A 26,825-nucleotide genomic window follows, 5' to 3' on the forward strand; every position below is an offset into this window, starting at 1 on the left:
GCTTCCAATCAATATTTGAGCGGCCCAACGTGTTTGAAACTTTCGTCCTTTTTCACGAGCCTTGCACTAATAAAACACAGCAGCAAAATGTGGAGCACCATTCAGCTTTATTCATTCCTCGCCACAGTGGGCGTGTGTTACTGCTCCAATGAGCAAGGCATTCTGGTTATTGCAGTGTTCCCATTAACAATCGTAACCAAGTGGGTGCTGTTGTATTTAATATTGTCACATACTATTCCCCAGTGGGTTGATAAAAAGTTTGAGGCTCTGCATGTCGCCAATGAAAACTCACTCGCTCTTGAGCCCTTTGGCCCCCTTGCCGGTGCTTTGCAGCGGCGGTTCGTCCTCGCGACCAAGCAACGGCCGCTTAAATCAATCCAAAAGTTTGCCACTTGTGAGGACGCCCTCCCTCAGGGTTACTCTCCAAGGTAAGTGAGAGTCGAACATCACAGCCTCTTGCTTCCAATCAATATTTCAGTGGCCCAACGCGTTTCAAACTTTCGTCCTTTTTCACGAGCCTTGTGAAAAAAATGTGGCAGAAGTCTTACATATTGTTTGCTGTCTTTCCTGGTGAGGCTCGTGACCAAGGATGCAAGTCCGAAACGAGTAGAGCCGTTTAATTTGATGAATGGGCAGTGCTGTTCTTTCTGCAGTCCTGAGTTCTAAGAGAGTCACCTTCCGGGAGGAAGTCCCCACAGAGGCAATGCTTTTCGGTGTTATTTTAGCGGCCTCTCTGGTCGCGAGGATGACCCGCCGTGTTGCAGCGGATCCTAAGCAACTGGAGGTCCAGATGCAGTTTGGAGCGGAGGGCTCAAACGGAGTGACGCTTTATTAGCAGCAAGTACAGTGCATGTCTTTTCATCAACCCACTGGGGACATTATTTGTACTGAAACTTAGGAGATGGACAAACACCCACTGGGGTATACACTTGTGTAAGAACTGCGAAAACCAGAGTGCTTTGCTCCTGAGGGCGGGGCACACGCCCCCCTTGGCACGTTCAAATAAATGTGGCAGAAGTCCTACATATTGTTTGCTGTCTTTCCTGGTGAGGCTCGTGACCAAGGATGCAAGTCCGAAACGCGTAGAGCCGTTTCATTTGATGAATGGGCAGTGCTGTTCTTTCTGCAGTCCTCAGTTCTAAGAGAGTCACCTCCCGGGAGGAAGTCCCCACAGAGGCAACTCTTTTCAGTGATATATATTAAACAATGTTGGGCTAAAAGACAAACCCCGAGGGACACTACAAGGGAAATTTAAATTTCCTGAGTGATAAGTGGACAGTGAAACACAGTTATATCTCTCCACTAGAAAAGATTTGATCCTTCCCAACACCGATATTTATGAGCCGCTCGATGAGTACTACGTGCAAATCACATTAAAGAATCCAGAGAGAACAAGTAGATGCAGAGAAGCCGAAACACCCCGATCCAAGATATTTCTGAGGTCATCAACTATGGCTAAGAGCATGGTCTCAGTACTGAGAGAGTGTCTAAAGGCAGATTATGTCTTATCTAACAGTAAATGTACGTCTTTTTATAAGCTTGGTCAGAAATGGCAATAATGAGATAGGTGTAAATTAGAATGAACTTCTGAACCTATGAAGTATTTCTTAGGAAAAGGAACAATGTAAGCATGCTTCCAACAAGCAGGGCTTCTGACTCTATAATGGATATTGGCAGATTTAAAAACAAAAATGATAAATTGAAACCAAGAGATCTTTTGCCTCAGCCAATATCCATAAGGGGTAAGGATCAGAAAGAAAACCAATTAAATGACCTACATTAAAGTACTCAGCTCTTCAGCAATCATGTGGCAAAATTCCAACAGTTGCCACTTATTTCAAGAGGACTAGTCTCAGCAACAGGAATCATGTATTAAAAGAATCGGCAGAGACAAAGCTAGACCAACTCTTCCACATTTATTCTTTGAAAAACTGTGCCAAGACATTGCACAGCTCATGCCAATGATTAATAGTGTTGGAACAGCGAGAGGGAGAATTTAAACTTTTTAAATTAGTGAAAGCCTCCTTACTAGGATTTTATGCACCCTTAATTATGTAGGGAAATAAAATATCCTGCTGAATAAATGTTAATATTTAAAATATTGATCTGTAATTTAAAACAAAAGAGTATACCCTATTCATTTTTTCATCCTTTTGCTGGCAAGGAAATTTCAGATTAAACAGTATGAACCCATGTTTTTGTCGTATGGACTAATATATAATTGTCTATGTGTGCTTCTTGTATAAAACATATATTAACTTTAAATTTATGTAAATAATCTAATATTTTCCTTCTTTTCAACAGATTTTATAAATCCTTAACATTTATGGAAATAATTTTTCACACTTTCTGAGCCATAAATGTTCCTAACAATAGAGAGATAGATGTGAGAAGAAATATTTATATATAAGACACAATTGAGTAGTTATCGAAACTGACAAACAAGACAGACAATATGAACAAAACATATATTATCCCTAAGAAAAAACACATTAATTGTACCATTGAGGCAATGAAGGTGCAATTCAAGAAGGAGTTACAGCAATATGGTAACCTTCTACTAGAGAAAAAACAAAGAATTATGCACTGAACATTGTGCTGCATTTGTGGTAGCTTTAAAATCCATAGCAATAGGACATGAAATTGTAGTCTTTGGAAATGTATCTCAATTGGGCATACACATAATTTGGCCAATAGAGCTGGGGTAAACCCCAACACCAAGATCAGTGGCCTGCAATCTGGGGGTAAAATTGGATATAGAATTATCATTCCAACCTCAGGTGCAAGCTACTGTTGCAATTTGCTTCACATTATTGAAGGCTCTAAGAAGGTCCGACTATATTCAGGAAAATGTTAGTAAATATGCATGTCAGAGGGCCTTCCACTCAGCAAGCCAAATTTACCTAGCATTCCCAGAATACACAAGAGCTTTGGAGGAGACTAAATTATGGAACTAGCTGCCGGACCAGCTTCATTGTCTTGCATCAGAGTCAGTCTTTAAAGCCTAGTTGAAAACCTGACTGTTTAAAGAAATGTAGATCTCTCTGCGGTATTAGACTGCATTCTGTGTCTGTCATTAGATATCTGCTTAGCTCATGGACACTTCCTTTGGAAGCAGCTGTTTTGGCATTGCAAATACTTTTTCATTCATTCAATCATTCATCATTGTACTCTAAATATGTGACCAGATCCCTAGCTGAAAGTAAAGATTTAGAGATGTTCTTTTTCCATATCTCCAAAACTGATCTAAAAGCCCATCTTTATAACCAGTTTCTCTGAACCTACGGCATAACTAAGAAAATTGTTATTATATAAAATTGTTATGAGGAGCGCAGGTCAAAATCTACATGAAGAAAAAGATGGCCTCCCCAGGAGATTTCACTGCTGGTGTGACGATAGTATTTCTCTTTCAAACGTGTACAATTACATTTTGAGCATCAGTGATTCACATAAAATAGCGCAAGTTATAAATGATGCAGGATTATGGGGTAGCAGGTCATGCGTTAGTCAATTGTAATTTTAAAAAAACCTTGTCTGGGTTGTTCTTTTTACGCAGAATTCAAAGATGGTCTGTGGGATGTGAAATAGTAGTGCTTCAATTTGTGAATAAATGAAGAGCTGTGGTGAAGACATATCAGTTGTTATCCACAGATTGCTGCACATTAGTGTAAAGTACTGTGAATGTACATATATTGTCACTTGTGTAGTGTCCCAAGAGGGTCTCCTACAGAAGCAATAAAAGCAACATTTATTTAACGATCGTGCAAAAACAACTGCTTTTTGGTGGCTGCACCTTTCAGCCTTCACTTTTACTGCTAGGTGGTATAAAAAGATTTCTCCATGTTAGCCAGGTACACAGTGAGTGTTTCTTCATTACAACATAGTCCCTGCTTTTTTGTATTGTCTGGTAGTTTGTATTTTAAGTCTTTCTTTACGGCTTGCATTAACAAGCACTAAAGAAAGCCATATTTATATCACATGTTTGCATATTTGGATTTGATTGAGTCTCCTACCGAATACATTGCAATGCACAATGTATGGTGCCGGGTGAGACGAACGTGTAAAATGTCTGCTCTGCCTTTCAATATATGCACTTCGAGAAATAATGCGGATAAAATAATGCGAAATGTTGTCTATAATATCAAAACAAGCTTTGTGCTTTATTTTTCAGACCTCTTTCAGCAGCCCATACTTTTCACTAATGCAGACTTTTTCAATGATGCTGGGGGATGTGAACTACCAGGATGGTTTCCTTCATCCACTGATTGAAGATCAAATGCCATATGAAATATTCTCATTTGTACATCTCATTATGTTCACATTGCTGATTCCAATTCTTCTCATGAACCTACTTGTAAGTATTTTTTTCTACTGGTACAATTATTCAGTAGTGTGGGAGGTACCCCGGTCCCCTTGTTGCAGCACATGGGTCACTTTGGGTACATCACTGCACCTTTGACCCCATCAATCATTATCAGCTGAGACACCTCTGCCAATACCCAGCAAACTGCTTCCTATCTTTAGTGTGCCACATGCCCCGAAATCCCTCATGCCCCTAATGCGGCCAGGCTGTTGAGGAGGCGTACTCCACAATATTCTCATATTTCAGAGTCGGAGCTGTCTTTTTCTCCAGTCACACCATCCAGCCATGTATCCTGAGGTCAACAAATGTAGACAATCCCACAGCAGTTCTGGCCCAGCATCAAGAGTCAGCGTTGATTTTAGTTTACGATTTTTTGCAATTCACAAAGCAATTTTACAAGTAGTATCTTTACGACAACAGTCTCCGCACATAAAAAGATAGGCCCTCTGCCTACAATTTTGAAATGGCAACACTGGGTCTGATTCACAAAGTTAAACTTACACTTCTGTGTAAATTTACGATTCTTTGCCATTCACAAAGGTATTTTATGAGTAATATCTCTATGACTGCAGAGTCTATATACATAAAATAAGACAGTCCTATCTTTTTATGTGCGGATGCTACGCAGTTGTAAAGACACACCTAGTAAAATACCTTTGCGAATAGAAAACAACAGTAAACTTCCACAAAAGTATAAATTTACCTTTGTAATCAGGCCCTCAGTCTCAATACAAAGATGCTGTCCTGCAGAGCAAGTATCATCCTGACTTCAACATCATTAAAACCTGGAAGCAGAGCAATTTGGCCCTCTGGCCCTGCCATTTAGACCGGCATCTGGAGCCCCATAAACTCAAGGACTTGGCCAATAGCACCTACCCACAGTGAAAGCATGGTTGATTCCCAAAAATGGAATGCCATTTTTGCATGGGAAGTGTAGTCTAAGCACATTCCATGCTCACAACTTGCTTTAGACATAAAGCAGGAGATGTATGGAGCAGCACAACATAAGACAAGGAGTGGAAAGCACTTTGCTATCAAGACATCCGGCATGCAAGCCTGAGCCCTGCCTGGTTCATATGTAGATTCCGCTATGATCCTGTTGCTTTCTCATAATGCTTACCACCCCTCAGTGCTTAATTTGAGCCGGTAGTTTGAGGTGCTCAGCACAGGCACTTAATTGACAACACTGGGACTTATGACAGCTACCACATGGTGGCACTGTTTGTGAAATATAGAGATGACCACAACAACAGATGTTTAGCAGGTGTATAGATATTAAAACTACTAATACCTGCCTCCCAAGCCATACTTATAGCTTTGGGGGCCTCGAACAGTCGAAATTGTCACACTTGCAGCAGTGTGATGGCTTGTAGTTGTGTAGGTACTGTAATTGGCAGTGACAGCAGTGGCAATGGGTGGTGCAAGCTAGGGTTGCCTCCTGACGAGGGCCCTGACACTTATATTTTTGCAAATTGAGCACTGCCGTCCCTGCTACTGCAAAACCTCTATCTCCTGCACTTTTCTTCTGCCTTAACAGCACTTCTGAACTGTTGTTCTTTTTCTGTACACCCGGCTCATTTCAAATGTTTGTGTGCTAATATGTGCCTTCCCTTAACTCTTGCATGCTTTACATTTACACGGGACTTATGTGTGCCTTACTTGTACACTTGAAATGAAATGTTCCTTAACTGCACTCCTGGACTGTTGCATTCTCTACATGCACCTCTGAACTACTGTGTGCTCTTTTTTAATCTCCTGAATTGGTGTGTGTCCATGTACTGTTCTATGCCTTACCTGCACCCTTGATTTATGTGTGATTTACCTGCACCATTGATTTGTTGTATGCTCCTATCCACCCCTGTAGTGTGTTGATACATAACCTGTTGCTGTGCTCATTCCTGCTGCCTTGGGCCCTAATCTGAGCTGATAATGTATGTTTACCTGCTCTCCTGGGGTACTATATTCCTAACCTTGATTCCCTAACTGTTGTTTATTATTCCTACAACCCTTAACAGTTGTATGAACCTACACTCTTAAGCTGAATAAACAAAGCAACCCTAAAACCCCCAAACCAGTAGTTCACTCAGTACCCTACTAGTTACACTTCTTTTTCAAGTGTCTCACCTGATTCCTTAATACCTCTGGATCATACTGTACAGCAACCATGCCATGGATGACTCATGTCATAACATTCTCTTTATTTCTCCTGATTAGTAGTGCCATATACAATGGTGGAATCCAACAATTTTTCTAATTAATTATAACCTGCCACCTTAGCAGGATGTCTCACGCCCTCTCAATAAAAAACTACCTTTTGATAGAACCCTACTTATTGTTAAACAAGTAAACACTATTTCGTAGTTCTTCTAACCCAGTTTGGTCATATAGTTTGTATTATATAGTATTGTTTGTCAAGTCTCTTGACTGACCCTAAAATCTCTCTCTATTCGTTTAAATGGATTGGCCCAAACTCCTTTACAATCACACAAGCCCAACCAAACCTACTATAGAATTTCAACAAAATAATACTTACACTCTTTGATGACGTAGAACCATTAGATTGTAATTATAAACTAATATGAAAGTGTGAGCTGTAGCTCTTTCACAACCAACTAGTTCTTTTTCCAACCCAACATGTTGCCATGGACAGACTTGTTGTATAGTCCTTGTCCATCCATCACAAAGTGAAAATCCACTGTGTGTATAAACGCTCACTTTTTGCCTGTGTACATTTGGTGGCAGATATCACAAGTACAATTTAGGAAAAAAGAAAGATTGTGATCTATGCCAGTGAAAATAATATATTGTAATTTCATCACAAGGGTGTGTTTTAAGGACTGGCGGGCCTCTGCCACCTCAATGGAGGACTCTCAGCCACATTTAGTGATCCTTGCCTGCTTTGTGGAGATCTCTTTTGGGAAAAATACATCAACCTATTTGGTAGGTGCACTTTAGCCAATGCCAAATGCTGAGAAACGTCCATGTTAGTTTTTTCCCTGCTTATTAAATTCTTTCAAAAATAGGAACTTGTGAAAAACAAAAAAATTCATTGACCCTTATATGCAGTAAGTTTTCACTTTCCACAAAGGAATTCTTTTCGCTCCCAGTGACTGACATGCTAAGATATATCTGTATTAAGTAAACCATCCTAGTTATGGAAGACACCTGATCCTTCGAGGACTGCAACTTTGTTCGAGGTACACCTAAGCCAAGAGTGGTGTCAAGAACTTACCAAAGTCCATTACCGCTCAGGAAGGGAAGAATCATTCCATGCGCTGCCAAGTGTAGCACCCTGCATCTGGCTGAGCATCTGGCTACTGTGGAGTTTTCATGCCCATAAGAGGGCTTGTTCTAGAATTACCTTGATTGCTAGGCATAAAGGGTGATGGCAGACTCTGGAATTCAGCGTGGAACGAAGGATCTCAAACTTTGGGTTATAACAACTAGACTTTCTGGAAAGGGGTGAGGACATGCCCCCTAACCTGGTCTTCCAAGGTGATGTTTGTTATTTGGATGTTGAGGTTTCCAATTGACAATGAACTAGAGCTTTTTTCTGTGATGTATACTCCTGTTTGAATCTTATGTAATCATATAGGAGGGATGCAATCACAAGAGTAAGAAGCAGTGCAAAGCATGTGTTCTCTGATTTACAATGCATTCCTCACCCACGTGCTGCAATTTTCATCCTAGGTTTTTGCATCAAGCAGTTGGATCTTCTTCTGCAAATATGCACATAGGATTCTTGATTGTCTCTTTTCTCTTATCTTGTGTCAGGACAAATTTGGTGCCTTGCTGATTTCTTTAGTATTAATGCTCCTCTTCAATCAAGAACTTCAATATTACCAAGGATTTCTTTTCATTTTGTGGAGGTTTCCACCTAATTGGGACATGTTCACGTAAACTTTTTTGTGCACTCTGGCTAGTGAGTAGAATTCCATTCCCATTTCCAAGGGCAATCAAGGAGACTCCACAGACCATCATATTATCTAGTCCTTGACAGGTTGCTTCCTTTGATAGACCTGGGATGGTAGCACCCATCCTTTAAACATTGGTTTCCCATACTGAATCAGGTGGGGAGCCCCAAGTTTTGCAAGGTAGGAGAAATGCCAGTTTTTGTTAGCTCTCCTGCCCCACAAAAACTCTAAATGACCTCCAATGTTTCACCTGCAGCCATATGAAGAATTTCTGAATAGTGACCTTCTAAATCACTTCCAACAATTCAGATTGTAATGGTAGCCGGACAAATTATCATTGCTCCAATGCCACCACCTCCGCCCCACTGGCTTTGCCTGCATTTCAACTGCGCAAACACAAGTAGATGATGGACGGAATACTGAAACGTTTCAGACACTCACCCCCAGTCACAGATCTGGGTTGAATCCATCATCATACTTTAGTTCACTTTGCCACCCCGGTACAGACCCAGCCATATGCAAACCAGTCTTGACCCTGTGCCTCATGGAAACAGTCCAGCCCGAACTGCCAAGCCAGATCTTAACTGGCCCGGAAACAAGCATCCTGGGACCAGTTTTGGGGTAACACCCCTCATCAGCCAGGCTAGCTTGAATCCAGCGGCAAAATGAGCAAGGGATCCACGTCTGGGCATACCCTGCCAACTTTTGGTGAACAAAGCAAACACATTTAGATGATGGACGGAGTACTGAACACTAACCCCCAGTCACAGTTCTGGGTTGAATCCATTATCGTTCTTCAGTTCACTTTGCCACCCCAGTTCAGACCCAGACATATGTAAATCAGTCTTGACCCTGTGCGATGGATTTAGGCCCAGATCTTTGTACTGCAGTGAATGTATGACATTGTTGTGCATTCTGTCCATCAATTGTTGTTTTTGCATTTGTCACCCTAAGTGGGACAGGTATGCACAGACTTGGGTCCTGTGCTCTCCATGCCACTGGAGTCGAGCTATCCTGACTGAAGAGGGGTGAAACCGGAAAACCAGTCCTAGGATGCTTGTCTCCAGTCCAGGGAGGACCTGGCATCGTAGTTTGGGCGGGACTGTTTCCATTGGGCGCAGGGTCAAGACTTATTTGCAAATAGCTGGGTTCAAACTTGAATGGTAAGGGGAGCAAAGAAACAATGGATTTAGACCCGGATCTCTGTATTGGGGTGAATGTATGACATTGTTCTGCATTCTGTCTATCATTTGTTCTGTTTGCATTTGTCACCCCGAGTGGGACGGGTATGCCCAGACGTGGGTCCCGTAATCTCCATGCCACTGTAGTCAAGCTATCCTTACTGATGATGGGTGAAGCCCCGAAACCGGTCCTAGGATGCTTGTTTACAGTCCAGGGAGGACCTGGCCTGGCAGTTTGAACTGGTCTGTTCCCATAGATGAGTTGTATGAAATCTCAGCTTTTCATTTAGCTATTTACAAATGATATACAGCCAGTAAATCATATGGGATTACAATTTGCAGACAACACGGACTAACGTATTTACTGCATGACTAATACATAAAGGTTTTTCTTTTAAGTTCTTGCATTCTGGCTCTGATATTATTAAGAGACTATTTCTGTTTACAGGGAGAATCCCCTGAAAAGGGGCACGCCCCGAAATGCATTGGGAACTAACCCTTTGACCCGAGTACGCTGTTATTAACAGTTCAAAGTATAAATCGTGAAAATTGACAAAAAGTTTTTGCTACGTCAAATCTACTTATGAACTCATACACTGTGAGATTAAACAGTCAAGATTTAACATTCATACTTGGCTTACGCTTTATTAAGATACGAAGATAAAGAGGAGTGCTAAATGGGATATACCTTCAAGTGGTGAAGGATTGCCTGCTTATTTCTACGTCACATCCCTTTGATCAGGGGATAGGATCCCATAGCACCCAAAGAACTTTACAAGAGATTAATCTGATTAACAAGATTAACAAGGAGTGCGACCGACATCATAAATCAGTAATCTGTTCCCATTGGGCACAGGGTCAAGACTGCATTTGTCACCCCCGAGTGGGACGGGCATGCCCAGACGTGGGTCCCGTGCTCTCAATGCCACTGGAGTCAAGCTATTCTGGCTGATGAGGGGTGAAATCCCAAAACCGGTCCTAGGATGCTTGTTTCCAGTCCAGGGTGGACTGGGTCTGGCAATTCGGGCTGAACTGTTCCCAATTGGGCGCATGGTCAAGACTGATTTGGATATGGCTGGGTTTGAACTAGAATGGCATGGGGAGCAAACAAACAATGGATTTAGGCCCATATCTCTGTACTGGGATGAATATATGACACCGTTCTGCATTCTGTCCATCAGTTGTTGTTTTTGCATTTGTATTTGATCTGCAGCACTAGTTCAGAGCCTGTCCTCTATGTACAATGATCTTTTTGTGCAGAAAATACGAGACCATTCTAGATATTGTTTTCTTTAATTTTAGAGATTTATAAAACTACTGAATTTGATCTTCCCGATGAGGTTTTGGGCAGTTCTAGGTACTAGATCTTTATCAGGATAAATAGAAATAGAGAGTTGCCTTCATGGTTAAGTATTATAGGTCAGCTGAAATACTTCAAGATTTTACAACATCTCGGTGGGAAGATATATTTAATGCACATTTATACCTTGTTTGGGAAAACATTTTCATTGCTAATATATTTTGAAAACCTGGGTTGTTTAGGTGGATGAGATTGATCAAAATGACGGTGCTATTGTAATTTTTCTCTCTATTTTGTAACTTGATATTTAACTATTCCAAGCAGTGTATTTAAATGATGTAATATTCAATTCCATCTTTTAAACTGTCATGCAGTGCCTTGATGTCGTACAGTTTGAGAATGATGTAGTCAAAGGGAACAGAGGAAATGGGAGTTCCTTTTCTGATGTTCAATATTGGGCACAGCTGGAGGTGTGGCCAGCTGAGGTAAGATGGCCAACGGGTTTTAGGGTTGCTATGTCGGGAGACCTAAGATCCGTATTTGCCTGCTACCATCCAAATCTGGGAATCCCTGGCTTGGCCTGAATTAAAGAGCACAGACCAGCATGGCACCAGCGGACTCTTTTTGCAGAGTCCCCTGAGCTCAGGGGAGCTGCTTTCTCTGGTGAGTCTTCTCCACAAGGCAGGCCTCCAGTGCGCTGGAGGTGGCATGACACGTGGCAGCTGCCGGGGACCTCCAGCGCAGCCAGGCTGGAGAGGTGGCACCATGGGACAGTCTGGGCCCCAATCCATGGCTCGTGTCTGGCTTATATCTGGTGCATAGGGCCGGGCCAGGGGGTGCGAGATGAAGGTACCCTACACCTTGTGCCAAGGGGTGCTGGGGCCTGCCAGGCGTGAGTACTGTGATGGGAGAGGGGGTTTCGGTGACCATTGGGGACTGTTTCATCTTGCCTGGCATCTCTCATTTACCCCTTGTTCACTCAATACCTGCCACATTGTGACTAAAATTGGTCCCTGTTTCAGAATGTAGGAGGTGGAGGAGTGCGAGGCGACATATGCACTCGCACAATGGACAAAGCTGCCTGCGCATAGCCAAATGACTGTGGCCTGGGTGACTACAAGTGGGGAGGGAACCCCAGCCTCTTCCTCTACCCTGAGCCTGGGCTTGGCCCAGGGGATTGTGGGGACTGAAAGCTTGCATACAGGTGCATTGAAGAGGTGCACATACGTGTGGAGCACCCATTGCCTGTAGGGCCTGATGTGTGTTTGTGAATGCTGACGAGGGAACAGAGGAGACAGGCTGGCCTACGCTTCACCCACGTTTGGGGCTGAGTCAAATTCAGATGAACAACTTGGGTGTGCCACCCGGACTGCTCATGCCACCCTACTACATAGAGATAGTGGTGAAACAGATCCTGCTGTGGGACTATCTGGGCTCAACGGGCGACCGGAGTGTGAGCTTGATGTAGACGGTGCCAAGTGGGCAGGCTTGGAGCCTTTGGAGGCCTGCAGAGGAAAAACACTAGCACTAAGCATTGCTCGGGGTGGAGCTTCTGATGGAACCTGAGTCTCTCTACCTTGTGGGACTGCTCGTGCTGCCCCATTGACTGGATCACATGTGTATGGGTGTCTGGCGGGTCCGGCTCAGCTGATCGCTTCATCTACTGCAACGTCTGACACAGCAGACTTTATGTAAAGGTGCCCCACTGAACTGCGGGCAGCACTTGGTCATAGGGCGCAAAGGGGGAGTGGGATTCCAACACCAGAGGCATCAGAATCATGACATGGTGGGTACACCTAACAAGGACCTGCAACTGAATATGTCATCAGTAGTGGTGCATACAGATCTCAGGCTTGGCAAATACTTACAGCTATTGCAGATAACTGGCAAGATCTGTGCACTGGAGTTGATGTTGTGGCGATTAATTAGGATTACTGTGTGAAGACCAGCGAAAGTTGGTGGATCGCGTCACACACAATGAGCATGAGATCAGAGATTTGCCTGACTATCAAAGAACTGGTAGGTCAAGATCGCTCCCTCACCGCAAAGGTGCAGGAGCTTGAGGCTCGAGCAAAGGACTCAGAAGGGTTGTCATGCCAAAATAATCTACATATAGCAGACATTCCAGAAGGTGCAGAAGGCACTGATCCTGTACAGTTCCTTGAGACCTGGCTGTCACAGAAGATGGCTCTGGGTCAATTGCCCTCACACTTCCTAATGGAACATGCCCACTGGATCCAGTGTGATGACCACCGGTGGGGACTCCCCCAGGCCCGTAAAGGCCAACCTAATGAACTACAGAGACAAGGACACCCTGTTGCAAGCCGCCAGGGTGATCGAACAACTTCATTATGAAAATGCACAAGTGTTCATCTTTCCAGACTATACCATGCTGGTGCAACGAAGTAGGGCTTCATTCCTGAGTGGAAAGCAGAGACTGAGACAGGTTGGCCTTCGCTATTCACTTCTCTTCCCAACCAAGCTCAAGTCCTGGTCATAGACACGAGTTATTTCTTCACAGAGCTTGGGAATGCTTGGGACTGGGTGGAGCAGCGCCAATACGAGACCTCCACCTCTCTCTCAACGGCACACTGGCAGCATGCTGCAGCAACTCCAAACTACAGGAACCAAAAGGCTTGCAACGTCATCAGTGCTGAGATCCAAGGGGCATCCACCCGGAACAAGCCATGGAGGAACAGGTCCAGGCCCTGATGACTAGGCCTGGGCGGTAAATTCCGTTCCGTTCGCGGAATTTGGATAATTTTGCGTTCCGCGGAGAACGCGAAATTGACCAAAGTTCTGCAGCTTTGCGAAATTTTTTGCTTGTTCGCATTCTCAAAATGTTTATTCACGAGATATTTCCCCCCGAGCATGCAAACAGTGATCGCGAACAGGAAAAAAGCATTGCAAACAAGCAATTCCGCGTGTTCGCGGAATTTCTGTGTGCTCGCGGAGATTTTTTACCATTTTGCGGAGCTTTGCGGAGCGCGACTATGCAAATTCCGTCCACCCCTACTGATGACAGCAGTTGCATTGTGGGCAGACCACCGATTACTACTTGCCCATACTTCAAAGGATGGGGTTTCCGACATTGAATCCACCAATTCCACCAAAAGTGCGGCCTCTGTAGTTTCACCAGACGTGACTCCACAAACAGTGGAAGAGATCCTGTGATACCCACTAAGTGAAAACGGCATGGTTCACTCCAGAGGGCTTGCTTATGGCAGCTTACTGATATATTATAACATATTGTTTATTTATTTTTATGATTTTAAAAAGTTTGTATATTTTTTTTCAACTGCTTAAGTGGTATTAGTAATTTTTGTTTCTCTGCTATCCAACACTTTCTCTACTGTTGCCCTCACTGGAGTGGGAATAGTAATTTTTACCCCTCCGCTATCCAACATTTTCACTACTGTTGCACTCTTTGGAGTGGGAATAGTAATTTTTACCGCTCCGCTATCTAACACTTTCCCTATTGTTGCACTCTTTGGAGTAGGAATAGTAATTTTTTCCTCTCTTTCTATCCAACGCTTTCCCTCCTGTTGCCATCACTAGAGTGGGAATAGTAATGTCTACCCCTCCGCTATTCAACACTTTCCCTACTGTTGCACTCACTAGAGTTGGAATAGTAAATGTAATTATTCCGCTATCCAACACTTTCCCTACTGTTGCACTTATTGTATTGAGAAATGTAAGTTTATATTTTTTTCAATAGTTTAATGTTTTAATTTATTATAGAATGTTTTTTTATTTAAATTATTGATATATATATTATTTTTATATAATTTTTTTAAGCTTAAAAATTAAATAAAGATAATAGTTAATTAATTATTTTTAAGTAAATATATGTATATGTATACATTATTATGTTTGTGTGTTTATATTTTTTAATTAAGTTTATTTGTTATATTTAAATTGTATAATAAATTGAACTCATTTTGTTAGAAAGAATATTTATATTTAATATATTTAATATATATTATTTTATTTTTTTATATATTTTTTAATCGTTTTTTTACATCTCTATTTTTTTTTTCCTTGATAATTTTTATACATTTTTGTACTCACCTGTTGGGGTATGGAAGTTGATATTTTTGCAGTCAATATTTTATTTACTATAGTTAGAACATTGATGTTTGTTACATTGATATTCTATCAGTGAACCCAGAAATTCAACACCCAGTGGACTTCTTGACAATCTGTACTCTAACAATCGTCATCCATACACCCTTGTATCATCTGTTTTGAAGGACAGCTTTATATCATCCTCATAACACCTATCTGATAATCTTCAAAGGTTGTAATCATGCTCATTAAATTCCATATAAGAAATAAATGTAAACCCTAAAAAAAGTGCCAAGTGATGCATATTTACAATAGGTTGCTGACTCATACATTGAATTAAAAAACTTCTTACATTGCATTTAAAAAATGCATTAATATGGGTATCAAAGTGTTAACAATGGGAATATGGTTGTTTATTGCAGCTCATCTTAACAATACAGTTCTTTAATTCATACATAAGACTGATGACAATGTTTATCTGAGCCTATATCTATTGCTATTTGCTCATCCATATTTAAACTGACTAAATATTACAGTTCAAATCAATAATACACATGAAGAAAATTAAGTGATGTTTCACTAGTGTAGATATCACTAGGACAGAGTTTCCAATAGTAAGTGTGTTTGTTTTCTTAGTAACTTAGGACCAGTTCCACAAATCTATAAAGAACTTTCTAAAAAGGTAAATCTACGTTTGGTTTTACATGGCAAGTTTCATACAGATCAATCAGTTTATTCAAGGGAATGAGTATTTGCTGACATCCAAAGTAAAATATTGAATAAATTGACAAAAGTGAAACTGAATATACAGACCCTCAAACACTTCAATAAAAGTCAGTGGTCATAATAAACTACATCTTTGAATGCATGCTAATAGCACACACATCTTGTGGGATCTGTGGGCAGAATCTGCTACTGCTGGGCATGTAACTACTTGATTGAATGATTTCACAAAGTGGTTATTAGAATGCGATTCAATGCAACTTCACCAAGTTTCCAAACATTTTGTGGTGGGTCTAAGAAGGTTCAAGCATGTCTCAGAGCTTCACAGAGTCCTTGTTTGGCTGCCTATTAATCAACAGACTTCTGGGCTTTCCTTGAAAGAGGTTTCAAGGACTAGGTCCTACCATATGAAAGTTTGTTTTTAATTTAGGGAATGTACATGGCAACTGTGCTGCTCTAGTGATCCAAAATTGATTGTTCCAAATGTGAAGTGTAGTGGATTTGGTGGCAAAGTGTTCAGTGTTTCTGGAACTAATCTTTGGAATGCCCTACATCCAGATTTGCACCACATTACTAGTACTTCTTCTTTTAAATTCAAGGTGAAGAGTATTTGTCATTTGCAACTGTATTGTAAAGGCCTAGAAATGGAATCTTGCAATTGAACTGCTGTTCATCCATTCATTCTATATTTTCTTCAAATTCTATTGTTTCACCCTCCAAGCCAATGCCCACTCGACTGCCAGAGGTACCTACACACCACCAGTACCCTGAACCCCCTTCTGTAACTCTATCACAGAATTCATCATCCCCCTCGCCTTGTAACCCAGCCAGTACCTCTTTCTCGGCGACCTCAACTTCCACCTCAAAGACCCCTAAGCCACCAACTTGATCACCCTGCTAGACTCCATGAACAACCTCAGCCTCCCAGATCGTCACTAATCCCATGCACACTGCCGGCCACCCCTTGACACTATCTTCACGTCCAGCAACGAAATCCGGTTCAGTCACACAACTGAGTTCAACTGTACAGACCACAGCATCGTCCATTTCACCATCACAGTCTTCTGACATGCCACCATCAACCCACCACCCGACAGCCCGCCACAGCTTGAACACCATTACCAAATCCCGATGGACGACCACTCTCAACACCACCACCCTCCACTCATCCGATAACGTCAACTAAGCTGCTGTCCACCTCTTGGAATGGACCATCACCAGCTTCAACTCCATCGCTTCCCATCGAAACCCTCAGCAACAAGAGAACCAACAAGTACTCAAACTGGTTCTCCCCCAAACTCAAAGCAGAACATCGCAAATTCAACCCCTGGAGAGATGATGATGCACCAGAAAAGACCTAGGCAACCACACAGCATTCAAGACAGCCCTTAAATCCTACCACCACGCCATCAGAGAAGCAAAGAATGCCACAAACTACTGTTTGTCTGACCTCTGAGGCGGAAAGCCGGAGGATTGTATTTTGCTCTGTTTATTTTAAAACTTTGTTATCACACTTTCACTGTTTTTAAAAAAACAAACCCGCTCTCACCTGAACTCAGCAGCGCTTGCCTAACGCGCCGAGCAGCCCTCCTGACTTCCCCTGATACAGCGGATCCTAGTGCTGACACAGGGAAAACACCCAAACCGCCATCGCGGCTCGAAGGCGTAGCCACGCCTACCACGAGGCCACGCCCACCTGAAATAGTACAAATACGCTGAATAACAAGCGCCTTGTACTACTGTTTGTCTGACCTCTATGAGGTGGAAAGTCGGAGGATTCTATTTTGCTCTGTTTATTTTAAAACTTTGTTATCACACTTTCACTGTTTTTAAAAAAACAAACCCGCTCTCACCTGAACTCAGCAGCGCTTGCCTAACGTGCCGAGCAGCCCTCCTGACTTCCCCTGATACAGCGGATCCTAGCGCTGACACAGGGAAAACACCCAAACCGCCATCGCGGCTCGAAGGCGTAGCCACGCCCACCACGAGGCCACGCCCACCCACCTCGGCGTCAAATGTGTCGGCCATACCAGCGCAGCGGACGAGCGCAGCGGGAGCGCCGTTTGCGCGCCGAAGGCGTGCCTAAGGCAAGCCCGTCTGCGCCCGTCCGCGCACGGCCAGGCCCAGAGCCAGAACCCCTGTCAGACCAAGCTGCCTCTAAGGTAAGCTATTCACGCCGGGACCTTCTTAGTCTCAGACCCACTATTGATACCTCATGTAACTATGTTCATGATCTTGAAGGACCATTCACCAGATGCACTCTCTGCCGCCCAGCGCAGCTCAAACTTTCCAGCCGACCCGCTATGCCCTCAGCTCTTCAACTGGCCACCTTGAATTGTCGCTCACTCCCTAAGCACGCATTGCTAATTAATCATCTCATAGAAGACCACGAGATCGACATTCTGTTCCTGACGGAAGCGTGGCTCTCCGATCACTCGGACTCAGACGTTGTCCTAGCCATTCCCCCGGGCTTTCTTATTCAGTCCCAACCTCGTCCATCTGGTAGAGGAGGTGGCTTGGCCATCATCCACCGGGACCATCTCTCCTGTAGAACCATTGATGCGCATATCCTTGATTCCGAAAGCCTTCACTTTACCATCCAGTTAGCTCCGACTAACTCGCTATCAGGCATCCTAGTTTATCGCCCCCCGGGCCATTCGGGTCCTTTTTCCAGTGCTTTCCTGGATGTTATAGCATCTCAGGCCCACTCCACTACCAACTTCTCGATACTAGGAGACCTGAACATTCACTTCGACGACCCTCTAGACACAGGGGCAGCCGACTTGATTGCAGAATTAGCGGCTTACGGTCTCTATCTCTTAAACTCCGGAGCTACACACACCAAAGGTCACTTGCTCGACCCGGTGTTCACAAACATCCCTACCATGCAAGCCAAAGAGTCCCTCCCCCTCCCATGGACGGACCACTTCCTGGTCCCTCTCCGCATTCCAGGAGCCTTTAAGAAACCCCACAAACCTACCACCTATACCAGGGACAGGGCATGGTCCAGACTCTCCACAGAAGACTGGGCCAGAACCCTGAAATCAACTTCCCCTACCTCCTCGGAAGACCCGGCTATCGCAGACAGTAAATTCAGGGAGTGGATCGTCACATCATTAGACTCCATCCTCCCTATAAAAACCCGTGAGGATAAAAACGGGAAACTAGGACCTGCCCCATGGTATACCCCGGAACTCCGAACTCTCCGCAAAAACTGCAAGAAAGCAGAGCGGCTATGGAGGAAAGACTGGCAGTACGCCAGCAAGGAAACCTATCAGAAGGCGGTGAGAATATACAAATCAACCCTGAAGCTCACCAAAGCCTCCCATTACGACACGAGGATAAAAAACTCCACCAACTCAGCAAGGGAATCCTTCCTTATTGTAAAAGAGCTATTGAAAATACCAGCTCCACCTTCCTCCAACACACCCCCGTCAGACCGAAGTAACAAACTGGCTACCTACTTCAACGATAAAATCGCCCGCATTCTAGTTTCCCTTCCCCCTCCCTGCCTATCGAACCACATGGACAATGAGGCATCCACCATTCAGACAGGAAGCAGCTTGTGTCCTAAGCTGTCTGCTTTTAGGGCAGTAACATGGAACGAGGTAGATACAACCATGGCTAAAATGAAAAGCGGTTCCCCTTTGGATCCCGCACCCATCAGATTTCTTAAAACTGTAGCCCCTGTCATCGTGCCCACGATCACGGAGCTTATAAACATCTCGCTCGCCCAAGGCTCAGTCCCTCCCAGCTGGAAGAGTGCAGTAGTTAAGGCACTCCTAAAAAAACCCCAGCTGGACCCAGACGACATGGCGAACTACCGGCCAATTTCACTCCTCCCTTGCATAAGCAAAATGGCCGAGAAATTGGTCAATGGGCAATTGTCACAGTTTTTAGAAGTAAATAACATCTTACGGCAGTCCCAAACTGGGTTTCGCCCGGGCCATGGCACAGACACCGCCCTTCTCGCCGTCATCGAGGAGGCAAGGCGCATTTTGGATTCACGAGGGTCAGTGGCAGTGATCCTCCTGGATCTTAGTGCAGCCTTCGACACAGTCAACCATCGTGTCCTACTCCATCGGCTGGCTGTGGCAGGGCTCGCAGGTTCGGCGATCAGGTGGATAGAGTCCTTCCTCTCAGGGCGCTCGTTCCAGGTATGGGATGGCAATTACCACTCTACCACCCTCCCCCTTACGAGCGGAGTCCCCCAGGGGTCGTCACTAAGCCCTACGCTGTTTAATGCTTATATGGCCCCTCTCGAAGATGTGGTTACTCCCTTCGGGATTAAAATAGTGAGCTACGCGGACAACACGCAGTTGGTCGTCTCACTCTCCCAACTGGACAACCACCCGGATAATCTGTCAAACTGCCTCACGGAAATTCACAACTGGATGTGCGAGTCATCGCTTAAATTAAAGGGGTCAAAGACCGAAGTCATGCTCATGGGTAAGCAATGGGCTACCATCCCCCCATCGGTATGGCCAGAAGTGTTCAGGGAAATCCCCACCCCGAAACAAGAAATTAAGACCTTAGGAGTCTGGCTAGACCCCGAGCTATCGATGAAAACCCAAGCATCCAAAACAGCAGGTACCTGCTTCGGTCTTTTGCGCACCATTCGCAGGATCTTCCCACTACTTCCGCCCCTATCTAGGAAACTCCTAGTCCAAGGTCTGATCCTTGCGCGGTTGGACTACAGCAACATGGTATACCTGGGAGCTCCAGAGGCTACCATGGCTAAACTCCAACGCACACAGAATGCAGCCGCCCGACTACTGATGAACCTCCCCTCCAGAGTATCAGCCAAACCAGCAATTAAGGCCTTACACTGGCTCCCAGTTCGTCAAAGGGTCGAATTTAAGACCCTGTGTACTGCACATAAACTGCTGAATGGTTGCGGCCCTGCTATCCTGAGTGACCTGGTCACTCCCTACAAGGCCCCTAGGTCCCTTCGCTCGGAGAATGAGCATCTGGCCAATATTCCCAGATACAGGAAGACACGTACCGGTGGCCGGCGCTTCTCCGTAAAGGCATCCGCCGGGTGGAACTCACTCCCTTGCACCCTGAGGCTGGAACCCAGCTATCGGATTTTCAGGAAAAAACTGAAAACACTCCTATTCCCAAAATAAAGTCCCCTCCTTTTTCCTCTTATCTCCTCTGGTTTCCACAAACAACATAGCGCGGGGATGCCTTCGGGTCACCAGGCGCTTTACAAATCGCTAAATAAATAAATAAATAAATAAATCGCCACCCATTTCCAGTCCATCAACCACACTAAAGTACTATTGCACATTGTCAGGGAATTCTCCTCCCCAGATGCCGTTGAAAACACCATCCTGCCCTCCCAGTCTCTCTGCAAATCACTTATTGACTTCTTCCGCATCAAGATTTCCAACATCTACAAGAACTTTGAACTCCAGCTACTGCATCCTGATGTCCCCACAACCCCAACAATCTTTCCGCCCTACCTCCTGGCTGATGAATACCTCTCTGCACCAAAACCACAACCTTCATCATGATTTCCATCCATTCTGGAGCAGCAACCGACCCTTTCCCACACACATGCCTTCAACCTTGGACAAAAAGAAATCAGACCCCTGGTCACTAGCATCATCAAATCAGGCTTCAGATCCGCCACCTTCCCAGAATTCTGGAAGCATGCCAAAGTCAAACCACATCTGAAGAAGCCCACAGCGGACCCATCAGAACTCAAGAACTACTGCCCCATCTCACTCCTCCCCTTTCCGCCCAAGGTTCTAGAGAAAGCCGTCAACCTGCAAATCCCAGACTACCTGTAATCCAACTACCTGCATGACCCCTCCCAATCTAGCTGCCGCTAGAACCACAGCATAGAAAACGCACTTATAGCTGCCACGGACTATGTCAGAACCATCCTTGACCATGGCGAGTCAGCAACCCTAATCCTCCTTGAACTGTCAGCGGCCCTCGATACAGTCTCCCACCACCTCCCCATCTAAAGACTTCACCACATTGGCATCTACGGCAACGTCCTCAAGCTACTATCCACTTTTCTCACTGGGCATACCCAGAGAGTCTGCCTCCCGCTGTACAGCCCTGACCCAAAGAGCATCATCTGCGGCGTACCCCAGGGCATCTCACTCAGCCCCACCTTGTTCAACGTCTACAGGATACCGCTAGCACCCATCGTTTGCAGCCACGGTCTTAACTTCATCTCCTATACCAATGACACTCGGCTCATACTCTCCCTCACCAAAGACACAGACACCATCCAGAATGCCATAACTGATGTCGCCAACCTGATGAGAGCCAACTGCCTCAAGCTCAACACCGGCAAAACCGAAGTTCCTTTTTTTGGAAGATCCCCTCGCTGTGGGACAACTCCTGGTGGCCCTCTGCCCTTGGACCAGCACCCATCATCACCACCCATGCCCGCAACCATAGTATCATCCTCGACAGTTAGCTCTCCATGAGACAACAGGTCAAATCTGTTGCCCCCACCTGCTTCAGTACCCTCAGAATGCTCTGTAAGATCTTCAGATGGATCCCAACAGATACCAGAAGAACCTTCATACAAGCTGACTTGACTACGGGAACACCCTCTATGCTGGAGTCACCTCCCTCCTCCTCCAACGCCTCTTACCTATCTAGATCACAGCAGCAAGAATTCTCCTGGACCTGCCCAGCCGATTCCACATCCCCCCCACCTCCGTAGTCTTCACTGGTTCTCCATCAAGAGGAGATGCCCTTTCAAACTGCTTATGCACACCTACAAAGTGCTCCACAACATGGGACCTGTATACCTGAACAACTGCCTGACCTTCCATGAGCCCACCAGACACCAGCAGTCTGCCTCCATGGCCCTTGCCACCGCCCCCGCATCCATCGTTCTTGAGCCAGAGAAGGTGTTTTCTACCATTTTGCTGCTAAGGCCCGAAATGACCTCCCCCTCCCTTGCCGAATTAAGGGGCAGCCTCAAGGCCTGGATGTTTGAATAGCCCCTCCCCACGCAGCTCCTGGATACACCCTGGGGTGATTAGCGTGCTTTACAAATACTGATGGATTGATATTTTCTTTATATTATGTTGTTTATGGGCCTTATGTGCCTTGAAGTTCGAACTCATGGTATCTGCAAAAAATGATGGGCTGGGAGATAGTTACGATAGGCTGACCTCCTGCTGCCTATCCTTTTTGGTCCAACTATGTACTCCCCCCCCCCCCCCCCCTTTCAGAATGCCCCTGTGTAGCCCTTTGCTTGGTTTGCACAATAAAAAGCCCAAACTAACACAACAAAAACCAAAACAAAGGAAACATTTTAGGAAATTGGTATGCTAGCCTTTAGAGAAAAAATATTTGATGTTATTTGTGATCAAAATTGAAGCACTTTTTAAAGGCCAAAAGCTGATGTGTGGCACAGAGACAAGTTTAATGAAAAGGAAAGCCTAGTATTTAGAGAAAAAATGAGTACATGTATACATTATTGTAATTATTATTATTATTAATAATGATGATGATAATTGCATTGTTATTTGTTTTTTAAATATTACTAGCTATTACTATTTTTGTGATATGCATTATAACAGAGTGCTTCTTGAACAGGTGATAAAAATCAGTGAACTTGCCCCAGAATCTTGGTAAAGATGCAGAAAAGAAGCTGAAAATCCAAAGACTCCATGAGTTTTTTCCATTACAAGGGATAATATCTTGTAATGCCCAGACTTAGGTGCAGGGATACTGGCCAGAATCAGAGACCGTGCACCTAAATCCGGCCATCTCACAATTAGGGCCTTACCTTTTAAATAATCCGCATCATTAAAAAGAAATCACCATTATTATTCATGTTTCCCCATTGTGGGTTTCAGCTTTTGGGTTTCTTTATAATTTGCATAATCCCTTTATTAACAAGCTTAACTGTCTATATGTTCACATCGGATAGACATATTTTATTAGTAACTCTATGTCTATGTGTATAATTGCCTACATTCCTATGTATTTAATCAGTGTGGAAGTTATTGGTGACCATGTGAAGATGACAATTTTATTTTGTGTCTTACTTTAGATTGGATTGGCAGTTGGAGATATTGCAGAGGTGCAACGCAATGCTGCGCTGAAAAGAATTGAAATGCAGGTAAATATTAAAGCATCAACAAATGCATATGAGCCCATTCACAAACTACATTTCGTAGTACATAAGATAGTACTACAGTTGTACTACTTAGTACAAAATGCAATTCACAAACTTACAAATGTAAATCTCCACCTCTCCTATTTTTTCTATGGGGAGATTCTCTCACATGTAAGTTTAGGTTGGCGACGAGCACAAAGTAATTGTGTTTTTTTTTCCATTTAAATACTATGGGCCCGATTCACAGAACTAACTTAAGACAAAATCCTAAACTTACTACCATTTTGGTATTCACAGAAGGCACTTACTCATTTTGGTATTTGGTAACAGAAGTTAGGAGTCCTAACTTTAGGACTTCTAAATGCCTTCTGTGAATACCGAAAGTCTTAAAATTAGGATTTTTCTCAGTTTAGTAGTAGTATAGTTAGGACTCCTAACTTTAGGACTCCTAAATGCCTTCTGTGAATACCGAAAGTCTTAAAATTAGAATTTATCTCAATTTAGTAGTAGTAAAGTTAGGACTCCTAACTTTAGGACTCCTAAATGCCTTCTGTGAATACCGAAAGTCTTAAAATTAGGATTTTTCTCAGTTTAGGAGTCCTAAATTTAGGACTTCTAACTTTACTACTACTAAACTGAGAAAAATCCTAATTTTAAGACTTTCGGTATTCACAGAAGGCATTACGGAGTCTTAAAGGTGCTCATGTAAAGCGATCTGATACCTTTGGGTCTAGTTTGCTCTATATAAAATCCCCCCAAAAAATCTGGCTCAAGCTAGGGGTAGAGACACGTATGAGAAACCCTTGAGTAACTTTACACTTGTAAATGACGCATTGCCAAAAGTAAGTTACTTAAAAGTTTAAGAGTTAACTTACATTTGTAACTAAATCAGTGAAAATTACCATGGTGAATAGCCCCATATAAGGTTAGATGATTGTTTGCCTAAATAATGCAATGGATATTTTTCAGGTGCTGTAACAAGAAGAGACTATGGGCCTAATTACGAGTTAGGTGGTCTATGGGAATGCCAAACCCATGATGGCGGTCCCTGGACTAAAAGACCGGCAGGCCACCTGCTGTATTATGACGATGGTGGTGGGACCGCCACAGGAACACTGCTACCGCCGAGATCCTTGATCCTGTGGCAGTGGAACAACAATCAGAGGCCATAATATGCTGGCTGGTCAGCTGTTGCACCACCAAGCATATTATGAGTTTCCTCACAGCCCTCCTTTTCATGGCAGTAAGCCCGCCATGACAATGGTGGTGGTAAGGAAACTAAGGAGGCACAACAGAGGCCCCTGGAGCCTCTATGCACAGGGGTGCATGCATGGGGGAACATGGTGTGCCCCCTGTCTGTATAAGCCCCAATGTTCCTGCACAGACCAAAATGCCCAACATTGTGCATTTTAGTCCATGCAGGAATGCGCTTTGGCATTTCCATTGCAAAGCTTTTGTAAGAGTCACTGCCTGGGACTCCCAAAGCACCACCCACTAGACCAGGAGAAAACTCCTAATCTCGCGGGCGGTCGACGGACAGCTTTGGCGGTGTGGCAGCGGGGCACTGGTGTGGTACTAAAGTCTTAATCAGACCCTTTGTCCTTTTAAATGCCCTAACTGTGCCAAAGCATTGCACCACAATCAAATTGGAGATGCAGCTTATTCAGATGATCTAAATAGAATACCATCTATACCACACCTTCACCAAAGATCAATATTTGGAGAAAACTGGAAAATGGGAAAGTTTAATATGAGGCATCAAATGGATTGTATTATTTCCGTGCCTAACTTGCTGAGTGGCCTATTGATTTAAAAAAGGAGAATCAAATAGAATACAAAAATATAGAATTAAAGCAAAGATATTACAGTGTAGATAGCAAATCACTACTTTCAAGATCTGAGGGTGCACTGGGTTAGGTGTCTGAAAAACACAGAACATCAAGAAAAACCTGCTCAACTCCTTCAGCTCAAGAATTAGCTAGTGAAATATTAGACAGATTTTAGCATAGTAAGCAAGATAAAATACAATAAAATTCCAAAATAGGTTCAATCAATAGCAAGCAGGATATAATACAATAACATTTTAAAACCAATTTAGAATAATCAGGAACATACTTACAGCCACCACAAAAGTAATTCGATCACCACTAGTGATCGAATGACTTTGCCACCACCTCGCTTTTCAGAGTTCTATGTTCAGACATCAATCTCTTTTCAGCGATCAGAAACCTGCAGTAGGTCAATTCATGAGGCTGTAGGAAACATGGGGCTTACGGGATTAGAACTTTATATTTCCCAGCCTCACAGTAGAAGTAAAAAATATTCCCCTTTAAGTGATACTGAAAATGGGAGTACTGGCCTCTTTCACACACTCCCAGGCTTTCCATGGAAAGACTTTAGATTGAAATGAAATGAAAGTTTTATAATGCATGTGTATGCCGAGGCGTCTTAGCGCTAGAGCTGTCATAGCCTGAGCAAGGTGGTGAACAGAGGTCAGCAGTTGGGCGCGAACAGCCAAGTTTTCAGTGCCTTTATGAACAGTTGTCTGTTTGTTTGGCTTCTCAGAGTAAAAGGCAGAGTCTTCCAAAGTTTAGGGGTCAGATGAAGGAATCTTCTGCCGCCCCTTTTCACGGTCCTCACCCTGGGAATGACCAGCAAATTCCAGGTCCCACTCTGGTCAGGACTTCCACAGTCTAATATTAAAAGGGCAGCTTTTTCCTGCAGACTGGATGGAACCATTCTTCAGGGATTTTTGTGCTGGAGGAGGTGGAGGAAGCCAACCAATGGAACCTTTGAGAGCACATCTAGTCTGTGCATTCAAGTGGAAAGAACGGCATACTGCAGTCTTTTTCACAGGTAGGCAAGGCACAATCTACCTATTTGTTCTGTGTCCCAGAAGATCCTAGAATTTTCTGATGAGCTGATGGTGTGGTTTAATTTTTATACTATGTACTAGTAAGTGATTGCTGCATTCTCTAACTCAGTATTTGGAAAATTCCTACCAACATCTATCCCGCTTTTGCAGTACTTCCTGTATTGCCTGCCTGCAAACTATCCCAGAATTCTTTGTCCAAGATGACCTCAGTTGGACCCAACATTCACAGCTTCTTGTCTCCTCACAGGTTATGCCCTACAGAAATGCGATAACACTCCCCTCGACCAGAATTGAGAA

At 43.8% G+C, this 26,825-nt stretch overlaps 1 protein-coding gene across 3 annotated transcripts in view; it reads left to right on the forward strand.

The window, feature by feature from the left end:
* The window catches only part of TRPA1 (transient receptor potential cation channel subfamily A member 1), a 1,005,076-nt gene that overhangs the window by 881,122 nt on the left and 97,129 nt on the right, over window positions 1–26,825 (forward strand). For all 3 annotated transcript variants that reach the window (XM_085605436.1, XM_085605435.1, XM_085605437.1), the window contains 2 exons: window positions 4,172–4,354; window positions 23,588–23,656. In XM_085605436.1, coding sequence (XP_085461562.1) covers window positions 4,172–4,354; window positions 23,588–23,656 — 252 coding nt within the window. The remainder of the gene's footprint in view (window positions 1–4,171; window positions 4,355–23,587; window positions 23,657–26,825) is intronic.

The sequence above is a fragment of the Triturus cristatus genome, chromosome 5_1, assembly GCF_964204655.1.
Source record: "Triturus cristatus chromosome 5_1, aTriCri1.1, whole genome shotgun sequence".
In the NCBI taxonomy this organism is placed as follows: Eukaryota; Metazoa; Chordata; class Amphibia; order Caudata; family Salamandridae; genus Triturus; species Triturus cristatus.